Source organism: Notothenia coriiceps, unplaced genomic scaffold, assembly GCF_000735185.1.
Source record: "Notothenia coriiceps isolate Sejong01 unplaced genomic scaffold, NC01 NC01_scaffold00037244, whole genome shotgun sequence".
Lineage (NCBI taxonomy): Eukaryota > Metazoa > Chordata > Actinopteri > Perciformes > Nototheniidae > Notothenia > Notothenia coriiceps.
Window position 1 is genome coordinate 16,778,948 of NW_011369945.1, and position 12,273 is coordinate 16,791,220.

Genomic DNA, 12,273 nt, shown 5'->3' on the forward strand with positions numbered 1-12,273 from the left:
AGGTTAAAAAAAACGTGTATTCAGCTCAAACATACAGTAAACATCGCTGCAGTTATTATCCAGTGGAACCTACTGGTCTAGTTAAATCAAAGTGGTTACTTTTTTTTGGCTGGGCAGTGAAGTTTTACACACCGTCTTATTTGACTTTCTCAGGACTTAAAACAGAAAAAATATATATTTACACACGTAAGGTCATCATCTTAACAATTTATTATGCTCATCGAGTCATCCGTGAGCAGAGCATCAAGTTGGCATGCCTATAACAGCTGAATGTGACGATTACCATCTTGCTCAGCAAAACGCCTCACAAACTTATTAAGATTTAAAGCTATGGTGCATTTTGATTCAATGCTGAGTACAGCCTGAAGAACCTATCGAGGATTACAAAACTAATGTCACAACAGGACTTAGAAAAGCTTGTCCATGCTTTTATTTTCAGTAGACTTGACTGCTGCAATAGTGTATTCACAGGGCTGACAACAAAATCCATCAGAAAACTGCAGCTGATTCAGAACGCTGCTGCACGTGTCCTCACTAACATTAAAAGAGTGGATCACATCAGTCCGGTTCTGAAATCTTTACATTGGCTTCCAGTCGGCCAAATAATTGATTTGAAAGTACTATTGCTAGTTTTTAAATCATTACATGGTTAAGGACCAAAGTATATTGTTGAACTCCTACATAATTACGAGCCATCAAGGTGCCTCAGGTCTTCTGGGACGGGTCTGCTATCGGTTCCGAGAGTAAAAACAAAACATGGAGAGGCAACATTTAGCTATTATGCCCCGACAATCTGGAACAAACTACCCAAATCATGCACGTCCGCAGAAACGCTTACTATTTTTAAATCGAGACTAAAAACATATCTCTTTGCCGCTGCTTTTAATTGAGCTGCTCATATTCGCACTACAGTATGCCTTTTAAACATGTATTGTATACCTGTGGTGTTTATTTGTATTATTTTATTATCTTTGCTTTGTAATGTCTGTTGTAAAATGCCATTATATATGTGTTTTTACTGTACGTATTCCTAACAAGTCTTTTAATTTGTTTTGTAAAGCACTTTGAATTGTCGCGTACAGAAAAGTGCTATATAAATAAACTTGCCTTGCAGTCAAACCTGACATGCTCTTCTCTGTCACTGTAGACCGCAAATACCTCCTTCCTTCCGTCTACTTGGATCCGAAATGCTTCTCGTTTTGCGCTGTCCCCCCGTTCAAATGAAATCGCCGCCAATCATATTTCCAGGCTCGCGCCAGGGCCGGGTGAGGGGTTACAAGGCTCGCGTCTTGTGCTGCATTCACTTGCACTCGGACATTAGAGCTTTTCTCTCATAAATGTCCGATGAGCCACAACTTTTCTCTCAAAACAAAGCTGCCAACTGGGGTGGCAGCTGGGGTGGCAAGGCATTTTTCTGAGGTGGCAGCTGCCACCCCGTGCCACCCCGTAGAACCGCCACTGGTCCCAGATAAGATGTCTAATTGTTGACAAAACAAGTCAGTGTGAACTATCAAAAAGTCAAAAATTTATCCTTTCATCTACAGTGGTTATTTGGATAAAACCACATAATTGAAATGCTAAGGAAATACATTATCTTCTTTTTGTTTAAAGATTTACTGTAGGTGCCATAACGCTACTTAGCCCAAGTTCATTATTTGTATTATTATTTTTTGTTTACGTCACTTTTATTTGTTTGTTGAGCACTGCCGGTAATTGTCACATGGGTGTGGTTTGGTTATGTAAGTCACCTGTTTGATGTTGAGTGCGGATGACAGAGGGTGAGCTTGTGCTGTAAGTTTTTCTGTTGACCATTTTGTCCATAGTTAATATGTTATGATTTTGTTTATTAAATATCGTAAAACTATCTTGCTTCAGTATGGACTTTCTCTTCGAAAAACGCGTCACAGTTTATAGACAAGTTTAGCCTCTCGGCGACTCAAACGTAACTGGAAATTGAGCCGCCACATTTACTTTGATTCATAAAAAAAATCAGAATTATTAGTTTTAATTATGTTTTATAAGCTACTTAAAGAGTTAGGGTCAAGGAGTTAAACAGGTCTTAATTCCCTCCATTATCCATTTTAATATCCATTTATGTGAAAACATCTTCACAAAAATTGGCTTGCTTAAGGTACTCTGCTAAAACGACATTTTACAAGGTAACATTTAGCCCATTCCTTTTCAACGTATCAAGTTATTGACTGATTGTTGCAGGCTTAAATACCATCACAGTTTTTTATCGATGAGACTTTCACAATTTCTAGCACAATGTCTTAATTCTATATGGTATGGCATCATAGCTTCTCTTGAGTAACTAAAGTTTTACTCTAATAAACATACATTGTAGTTTTTCTGGCCATTAAGGTGCAAGCTAGGAACTGATATAGAGCTATAGATGTCATCTGAAGCAATTTACTCACTTCCTCTTTATTGGTGTTCACCAAATACAAAGGGAATAATTGAAAAATGACTCTCGCTTTTTAGCGCAAGTTCAACAACAAGTTGCTTACTTACTGAGTTGGTGTTGAAAAGAGGGTTTTGGTGTTTTTTTTGTGCTGAAAATAAAACAATAGATATAAGAAGATAATGCACATCTTTGTAGAGCTGATGGAAGCTGCAGAGTGGGTGCTAATTCTCTGTGGGTATACATCATTGCAAGTGGTCTCTTTTCTAATAACATCACAATAAGATCCATGGAAATATTAATATTTGAGAGTATTACAAATACTTTGCAATGATTAAACTATCTCTAGGTTATGCAGCATGCTTGAGATTTGAGTTTCAAAAGATAACCTTCAGGGGTTTAGTCAAAGGAAGCTCATCCCCTTCACATTTGCAGTAAAGTAATGTCGTGCCTACTAAGAGAATTGGAGTTGTTTGGGTGTGTAGAGTTGGACGTTTTTTTTCTTGGCTTTATGTTGTCAGAAACAGATGGATCCAGAGACTATGTTTACCCTGGACTCTGAGCTTTGATATGCAGATGGGAAGTTCACAGAGAATGAGTGATGCTCTAGTCTGGCAGATCTGCGTTAGAGGCCACAGTAAACATAGTCTGCAAATGGACAGAAGAGGTTGAAGCTCTCCCATACAACTGAACTAAGAGAATGTATTGATTTCCTTATTTCCTATTCAACTTTACCTCAATTCAAGGTCACAAGTGTTACTTTTCCTGCCTGATCAGTCCTGTGTCTTAAGACAGCAGAGGTCATCAGTGAGCAAGCTAAGTTGTGTTACATTCTGGAGGATTCGCACGGATAGATCATGGAGAAAAGAGCAAATGGAGAATACTAATTGACATTGTTGTTTGATTAAAAAAAATCTCATTTAACTAGCTTCCTCACTTCCTGGTGCAATAAGAGAAAAATGTTTGTGTTTGTATCAACCTAATGAAAAACAAAAAGCATGAGATACAAAAGGTTTTGCTGAAACCTTAAAAATATGTTTTGTTTATTGTGTAACCACTTAGCCAACTGATGGGTTTTTGTTCTTGTCTGCAAATGTATTCTGATTCAAATGGAATTCAAAAGGACGTCTCTATTAGTTTCTGCAATAATTCACTGCCTCCTTTTTAAATATGGCGTGACGAAAGGATGTGGAACAAATAGCATTAGCTCTATGATGTTGCCTTATCTAGGTCATCATATAACCAACCTATCTCTGAGTAATCCTCTTGTGGCTGACACTGAATGAAAGGAATGGAATAATAAAGCACTCGATTGAGATGTCAAAACAGTCTGGCAGAATGCTATCGGGGGGGAAAGCAGGGTTTCATAAGCGCTGATGCCTTTGTTTAGGCAGCTGGGAGGGAAAGAACGACGTGTTGGTGCAGAGCTCTGCTTATATTTGGGAGCACTGGGGTTTTCCCTATTCTCTCTTTCTCACTCTCTCGCTCTCTCCCGCTCTCTCCCTCTTTTGCTCTTTCTCCATGCTGCCTCTCAGACAGCTTTGATCACAGCACCCTTTGAAGCAGTGTTCCAAAATGAAAACGAGGAGAAAGCAGAAGTCACCTAAAGTTCATGCCTAAACTTCCTGCAACTACTTGCAAAGTGCACATCTTCATCACAGCTCAAGCCCTGCAAGACCTATGGAAATGATTGATACAAATACAAATTGTCCGTTATTTATTAAAGCCATCAATCATTCTTTTCAAGACCATAATGTGTTGTTACTATTGATACCCTCTTGTAGTCTCATGTTAATCAGTTCAAAGATGCCATTTGAGATTGCAAAGCAGATAAAAGTTGATAAATGATACCTGACATTTCAGAAATAGACTAAAACTCCTGTATAGTGTAACCATAGAACACAGCAGTATCCCTGGTTTTATTTACCCCAGATGCAACAACCGCATTTCCGAGAAGGGGGGCTCAAAAAGGAACAACCATTTTGGGACATATACTTGTTTTTTCAGACATAGTAATGTCATATGTTCATATCCAGTGTAGAGATAACTCTTGGAAAGATTTAGAACACAATGGGAACAACCTTTATATCTCAGTCAAAATTGAGTATGTAGCTTAGGTTTTCTAAAAGTTTTATAATTTTTTATTTACATGCTCTTGACATTGGACATGTAGTAATGTGTAAGTTATTTGTTATCATTACAGGGACAATTATTTTTAATAACTGGATGCAAACAACGAAAAAGGTCACTGTGTACAACTCAAAACACTCTTCAGCATTCTCATGAATGAATCTGAACACGGCAAAGTTTGACAGCTGCCGGTTCCTAAGTTATGATGTGAACTCTGTATTTTATCTTTAATGTAGTTGAATACATTTATTATTTGACCTAAGAACATATTATATCCATAGACTGTTTATGCTTATATCACAATTGATATCAATATTGCAATGTCAAATGTCAATAGAAGCTTTTGACAACTTGGGTTTGTAACTTAGGATGAACATGTAGAACACATCTTAATAGATAGACATACGTACATTGCTTTCTAGTGCCAAGTGGGTTACTGCTACATGAGTTACTGACCCATTCAATGTAGCCGCTGCCAAGATCCCCTAGACACTGTTGCTACAGTACAATCGAGAGAAGCTCCAGTTAGCCAAAGGGGAGGAACGGTGAGAATAAAGATGTAGGACATATACACGGCACACAGTGATGCTGCTGCTGCTGTCAGTAATCTTTGGTGACAGGCTTCTGTGTTGTTTAAATACATATCTGAGATGAATGAGGGAGGAAAGGGAGAAATAAGAAGCATGCACAAGAAGAGAAGATAAAAAGAAAAACTACCCCCGCAGAGCAAATGTTGGAGATCTTAAAGCGTGGCCTACATATCAGCTTTACTAATGACTGTTGGAGATCTCTCTGTAATAACCTGAGTAACCACATCACCACAGGGGTACTACATGAATTTTCAGCCTAGCCAGGTTCTGTACATCTACAAATGTAGCAAGGCGCTAACGGTGTCCTGCAATTGTAATCATGCAGCGTGGCTCCATTAGCACCTGCCTTAATTACAACAGTCAGTTCGAGCTTCATTAATGAATGCCAGGGTTGACGGAGTTAAAGAATATACTAGGTGTGAGCTAAATTAGCTGTGAAACTAACAAATGAAGGCAATTAGCCAGCTAGCCCCCAGTCTGTCTGCACAGTCTAATTGAGAAACCAGGCCAAAATCTATTTCTGGAAAAACTTTTTCTTAATCGGTTTCCCTAACAACCGGCCACATTTAAGAAATGCTACAAGTAATTAGAAACAAAGAAAAAAAAAACATTTATCAAAGTTGTTGGATTTGATTGTTTATGTAAATGCTATGTAAGTGTTTGCATTTATCTACGACATCATGTCATTTACCAAGACAGATTAAAATGTAACAGCAGACATAAAAGCAGCAAACCTAAAACAGTTTGTTATTACAGGAAGTTATCCCCCATTTGAACCAAATAATTGATAGAGTCCAGAGCGTTTGATATCAAAGCAGAAGTAATTATTTTTAAATGTCATTAAATCCTTGGTGACTCCAATAATCTCTTCCTATTCTATACGATCCCATAGGAGAAGAGGTTGGTGATGAGAGACAGCAAAAGTGAGACTTAAAAGGGAAGGAAGAAAATAGAGCAAATAAAGGGACTTGGAGGAGAAAGAAGGGCGGAGTGTAAGTGAAGCGTAAACAAAGTGGACAAGAGAGGAGAGAAGATGATGGGGGGAGGTGGAGCTGTGAGGAGAGATGTGGATGGAGAGGATCAGAGAAGGATACAGGATCTTAGAAAGAGAGGAGGGAGTTGCAGTTCTGTAAACTCAAACGTCTGCAGTTGACTGGAGAGGCCCTTGAGATCTGATAATGTAATCCAAGGCCTTTTCTTCTTCCTTACCTTCTCCCCATTTCTCTATCTCTATCTGATTGTTCTCTGTATATCTAGTTTAAGTACACAGTTGGTGTTCTGTGCTAAATTTAACACAAACACATGTCTTACCTTTGCAGTAGCCATCTATCTCCTCGTGGCCGATACTACACACACAGCGGCCCAGGGGTACCAGCCAGTCTCCGTCAGCACCACAGTACAGTTTGGGTGTGTCTCTCTCTTCTGCATTCTCCACACAAGCACCCCTAACCTCCACCAGAGAGGAGGAGTCCATATGTGGCACTGTGTCAGGAAACGCTGCCAGGTTCCTTAAAGTCGATGGGCAGCGTTTGTAGAACACCTTTATGTAAAAGGAACTTAAAGTGAGCTGCCTGTCTTAATAAAAAGTAAACAAATAGATTTTGTAGTTCATGCAAATATCAGTTGTTCCACATCAGTTCACTGACCTTAACAGACACAAGAGCAATACACGCTCCCACGTCCTGGAAGGCTAAGTAGAAGCCCCTCTGGGTCACCGGCCCCACCTCCCTGACCTCAGTGTTGAGGCGAAGAACACGATCGCCAAGATCCGTCTGTGTAAAGCTCTCATCTGCCGCTATAGTGTCCACCTTAAAGCCAACAAGAAACAAGCAAACTTCATTATACTTACTGATTAATACCATTAGCCCAGCAGAACACTATTTTTCATAATACAGTATGGCTCCAATAACCAACCTTGGCATAATCAGTAGGCCTGAAGCGAGTCCCTCCAGAGAGCTGCTCTTCTGTCTGCAGGTAGAACAGGTTGAAGGTTTCCTTACAGGTGCCAGACACCCAAGGGATGGAGTTACAGTCTCTCAGGGTGAAACGCAGCTCCACATACACCTGAGTTAAAATATTTTAAAAAGCAAGCTCATTACACATAAGAAACACAGGACTATTACACATTTTTTAGTCAGCTCTACATAGCCAGAGCTATTACCAGATTTTTGTTTACATATTATACAACAATCAAGTGAATCAGATAAATGAATTTCATAATATTAAATAAGTAAACAAAAACAATAATCAATACTAAAAAAGGATGACAGCCTATGAATGTTCATCAGATAAAATGTGTGAACAGTCTTTGAAAAACTGACTTGGTGGGATCAAACTATGAATACTTCTGGAGCTTTTGATACAGCTCTGTTTCAGACTTAATGAGCAGTACTCCACGTAATGAGTAGGAAGTAATCTTGCTCTTGATCTTTGATTTCTTATGAACTTTTCTGTATCGAAATTCTTCGCATATTAAGTTCATATTTTTTCTTACAGTCCTGACATTTATTTTTCTTATAAGATAGCATTTGCTCCTGTTAATTTGACACTTTCCCAACCTTAAGATAATGTCCCACCAAGCCCTGCTTCAACACTACTTCATTTGATTTAAATGTCTGAAGAAATGCTGTGATGTTGTCCAGACCCTCTGTGCAGCCTGCCTCTGGATCCATCCCGACCGCAGCCAGTTGTTCTGGTTTGGCTCCATTACGTGGCAGACCTGGAAGGTGTGAATCGGTCTGTTCTGCTCATCCATCTCTGTGATGGCGTCCCACTTAAGAGATAAGGGAAGAAATTACCGTATGGGTACATTTGCCATAAAGCAATCTTAATAAATCTATCCACCACTCTCAACATGGCTTCTAAAAATAGACAATCTAGACAGTTTAGTTCGCTAGTATATTTGTTAAATAGTTCCTGCCAGGCATGTATGCAATAACAAGAATGTCCAATTACTTAATGCCATCATACTTTTTGATCACATGGGTGAACTGATCCTTTAAGACACGAGTACTTTTTGAGTTGGTGATTAATTATCTGTCTTTAGGCCATATAAAATGGACAACCTGTGCATTTCGCATTTTATGTAGTGATACCTAATTTCTATAGAAACATGATGTTTGACATCATCATGAGTTAGTCTCACCAATGTTTTCCTTGTGTTGCATCAGCCCGACTCTTTCATTTGTCTGCTTCACTTTAACGGTTGGATGATCACAGCTTCAAAGCTCAAACGTATATTTACTGAACCTCTTTCTCACAACTGTCACAACAAATGGACGGCTGGGATTGTGTAAGATACACAGCTAGAAAAAGTGATATCTCAATAACTGGATAACACTATACAACGTTTCTAAGTGTTTACATTGCCTTCATTTACATCTGTTTTATTGAAAACGTATAGATAATGCATTTTTTGAACAATACTCGAGTTAATAATATGAACAAAGCAAATGTAAACACTGCAAGTGCACTGCCATGCATACTGTATATTGGTTGTGATTTAATAGAATTTCAGTACAATTTAAGCTGGGGTTGAAGGTATATTTTGGCATCACTGGGAAAAAATGACAAAAGAAAAACCTTTCAATAGATCTAATAATTATGTGGTAACCTTTTTTGGAAATGCTGCAGCTGTGAGCATTTGGCTATGACGTGCAGAAGGCTAGATTATTATAGAAGAAAATACTTTTTTCATAACCAGCTCAACACTCTGAACAGGTCAGCAGTAAGTATTTATCTTGATAGCCCGCAGAGAGCGGTCTGCCCACCCCAGATGAGACTAATTTCAACACAAAATGGTCCACTCATAAACAACTCCAAAACTTTCATGGCCATATTTATCATTAAAGTTACAAAGAGAATAAGCACTTAACAATACTGTGCTTAACAATATATCCAAGCTAAAAAAAAAAAACTGAATAATTTATTCCTCCATTGGCCTGTCTCCATGTGTTTTCTGTTACATGGAATAAACTAGTGAAAAAGAGAGCAAATTCCAGAAAAATACAATGTCACCTTCCTTTACCTTACCTCTTGACATGGATCACTCAAACTTGCATAATAGATTATGGGATACTGAGTTCAGTTCAAGACTACGGTTGTCATTGTGGGCAATAACACACTTTTGGGAAACCCTCAAAATAAAAGGGTCCTTTCAGCCTATTGCAAAGGTTTTGGTCTGGAAATCTTTATGTCTATGTTAGGATCAATCCCCTAAATGTGGACAGAAATACTAAATATTAAAAGGGTGTCACTATCCAATATGTCTCCCAGTGTTCTCCGAGAGGCAAGACACTGAAGCGTCTTCCACGATCATTTCCAGGAGTGGACTGGAAGGAGGACGTGAGAAAGCATAAATAGCTAAATGGAAAGCACTCTGCAACTGCTTATTGATTTCACTCTCTACCTTGTTGGTACCTACATTATGTAATCCTGTATCTGCGTGATATCTGCAAAACAGGCTGTTCAATAGGAGAACATTTGCAAGTCACTGCTCGAATGTGCTATGCATACAATTTAATTTTAGAATGCACACACACATGGTGTTGCTGCTAAGTCCTTAATGAACATCTTAAATATGTTAACAAAGGACCCGATGAAGGTAGATGACAGAATTGAGTAATAGAGAAATTGAAACTGAGGTAGAGTGTTCTCTAATATTAATTATTAAAAACACTTTAACCTTGACTGGAGCGTAGTAATTAATCTAATATTAATCAAGCTATCTAAATTAGCTCGATGTGACGCCTACAGGCTAAATAATGAATCAATCATAATCACATCCTCTTTCGTTTGAGACTCTAGCCAGATAATAATGTTACGTTGTGCCTTTTGAAGTCACGTAATCAAATATCATTGCTATGGCAACAAATGAGCAAAATCAAAAACTGGAAGAAACTCCTTGGTATATAATTCAGTTCTACGTTCATACAATAAGCTTTATTATAATGTAACTAGGTTCAGATATGTAAACATTAGCATAATGTTATAACTATATTTGTTGTATTATTATCATTTATGTCCTCTTGGTTTTTCTTTGAGGGGTTTTAATTAAAGTTGTGGCTCAAGTTTGCAGTTTGAGACAGACAAATCAAACAGGTGTCTTCCAAAGTTTCTTTTAGTACAACATGTTCCCTTTGTATTACCATCACTGCATTGCAGCAGACTAACACTACCTGGGGAAACAAAAATTGAATTTTGTATTAGAAAGGCTGCAACTTACGAAGATACCAAAGACCCATTTGATTTGATGAACTTTAGGATGCCTTTTGCTCTGAATGAGACCAGTGGATTTTGTTCCCCCAGTACTGACATAGGAACATGTTCCGAGAGATGTCTTTATCGCAAGTAAGAGCAGGAGAACTGTTTACAGGACACAGGAACTGGTTTGTGTTCAGGTGGGCATTTGGCAACTAAGGTATAAAGGAAGGTGGGGAGAAAGAGTGGATGACTTGCAGCAAAGTGACGTTCATCGTCATGGAACTTGGATATCTGTAGCAATTTCCTTGGCAATAGATCCGTTAGTTGAGATATTTCTGTCTCGACCAAAGTGTTTGACTGACTGAGAGAAATACATTGCAATCCTTAGTAACACTAACATGACTGAAAATCCCAAATGTAATGATCATGCCAGTCAGCCTGTTACTGCTGAAACTCCCTACAAGTGTATGAAAGTGGAAATGCTGTAATGTAGAAGTTTCTGTAACATACAGGACTGTCTCAGAAAATTAGAATATTGTGATAAAGTTCTTTATTTTCTGTAATGCAATTAAAAAAACATTTAATTGCATTACAGAAAATAAAGAACTTTATCACAATATTCTAATTTTCTGAGACAGTCCTGTATGTTACAGAAACTTCTACATTACAGCATNTAGCTCCGGCGGCCACCACTGGGATAATTGGGTCCCCTATTAACATTTGCTCCCGTTTAGCATTATGGGCATCATAGCCATACATAGACTATAAAAGTCTTACCCAAGGCTGAATCATAAACTAAAATGTATATGTATGTATAAAGGGTTACGTCCTTAGCTGGCTAATAAGTAAGCTAAGCTACTAAGCCCACAAACACCTGCGAACGGGACATGTATAATATTATCATTTTAGACTTCTTGGAAGTTATGTTAGTACATTCAAGCGCACAGCACAACATTTTAGTTGTCTGGTATTTGTAACAATATTCCCTAAAAGGCACAATCACCACGAACACGGCTAAAGGGTCAAGTACAGTAACTACAACTAACTAACGTTGTAGCCTCTAATGTTGTAGACTAGCGGAGTGGACAAGTTGCTGTTAGCTGACAGTGAGGCATGTACATGTCCATCAAAGTGACCACGCCCTAATTTATGCAAAAGCTTTAAGGCTTAATATTAATTAAACAGATGACTTGAGAAAAATGTCACCCCCCCAATCCATATTCATGAAGGGGGGATCTAACTATACAGAGAATATGGTTTTTTGAACCACGATGTAAAAATGTTTAATTCTGCTCTAAAGTTGGGCATTTTAACATTGGGGTCTATGGAAGTTGCTCCCTTCTGCAGACTGCTCCTACTGGCCACTAGATGAACTGCAGTTTGAGGCACTTCCGCATTGACGTCCCGGCTCTTCCCCAGAGTTTGCCGCTTGGTAATAACTGGAAAAGCATGACATGGGACCTTTAAAAATACTTGTACTGCACTCTATTATTGTAAGTTCAATACATTAATTAATTAAACACCTTGTTCTCAAAACCTGTTTTCTGCCTGCTACAGTCTGCTAGGCTTGGGGATAATAGGCAAAGCGATTAGTAGGTGCATATCTGATTGCCTCAGAGCGCGTGGGCTGCAGCTCATCTTTCAAAATAGAGGTCTGTATTTGTTTTGTCTGCTCTGAACCATGCCACATCCCAAGGGGGCATTTTAGAACACCGAGGCACACAAAGTGACAAATTACCATTTTCGGTTGTTTGTATGCATAATGGAACTTCAATTACTTAATGCTGATCTTATGCAAACCAGAAAGCCTGCTTTATTTAAAGATACTGAATTTTTGTTTCTGGTCTCTAAGGAGGGCACTGAAATGACAGAGTATACAGGACTGTCTCAGAAAATTAGAATATTGTGATAAAGTTCTTTATTTTCTGTAATGCAATTAAAAAAACA

General features: G+C 38.4%; 1 protein-coding gene across 1 annotated transcript in view; it reads right to left on the reverse strand.

The window, feature by feature from the left end:
* LOC104965367 (ephrin type-A receptor 6-like) overlaps positions 1 to 12,273 on the reverse strand; it is a 49,435-nt gene that overhangs the window by 23,080 nt on the left and 14,082 nt on the right. Inside the window, exons 3-6 of the mRNA XM_010794323.1 lie at positions 7,769 to 7,897; positions 7,039 to 7,188; positions 6,771 to 6,932; positions 6,436 to 6,664 (exon numbers count right to left, since the gene is read on the reverse strand). Coding sequence (XP_010792625.1) covers positions 6,436 to 6,664; positions 6,771 to 6,932; positions 7,039 to 7,188; positions 7,769 to 7,897 — 670 coding nt within the window. The remainder of the gene's footprint in view (positions 1 to 6,435; positions 6,665 to 6,770; positions 6,933 to 7,038; positions 7,189 to 7,768; positions 7,898 to 12,273) is intronic.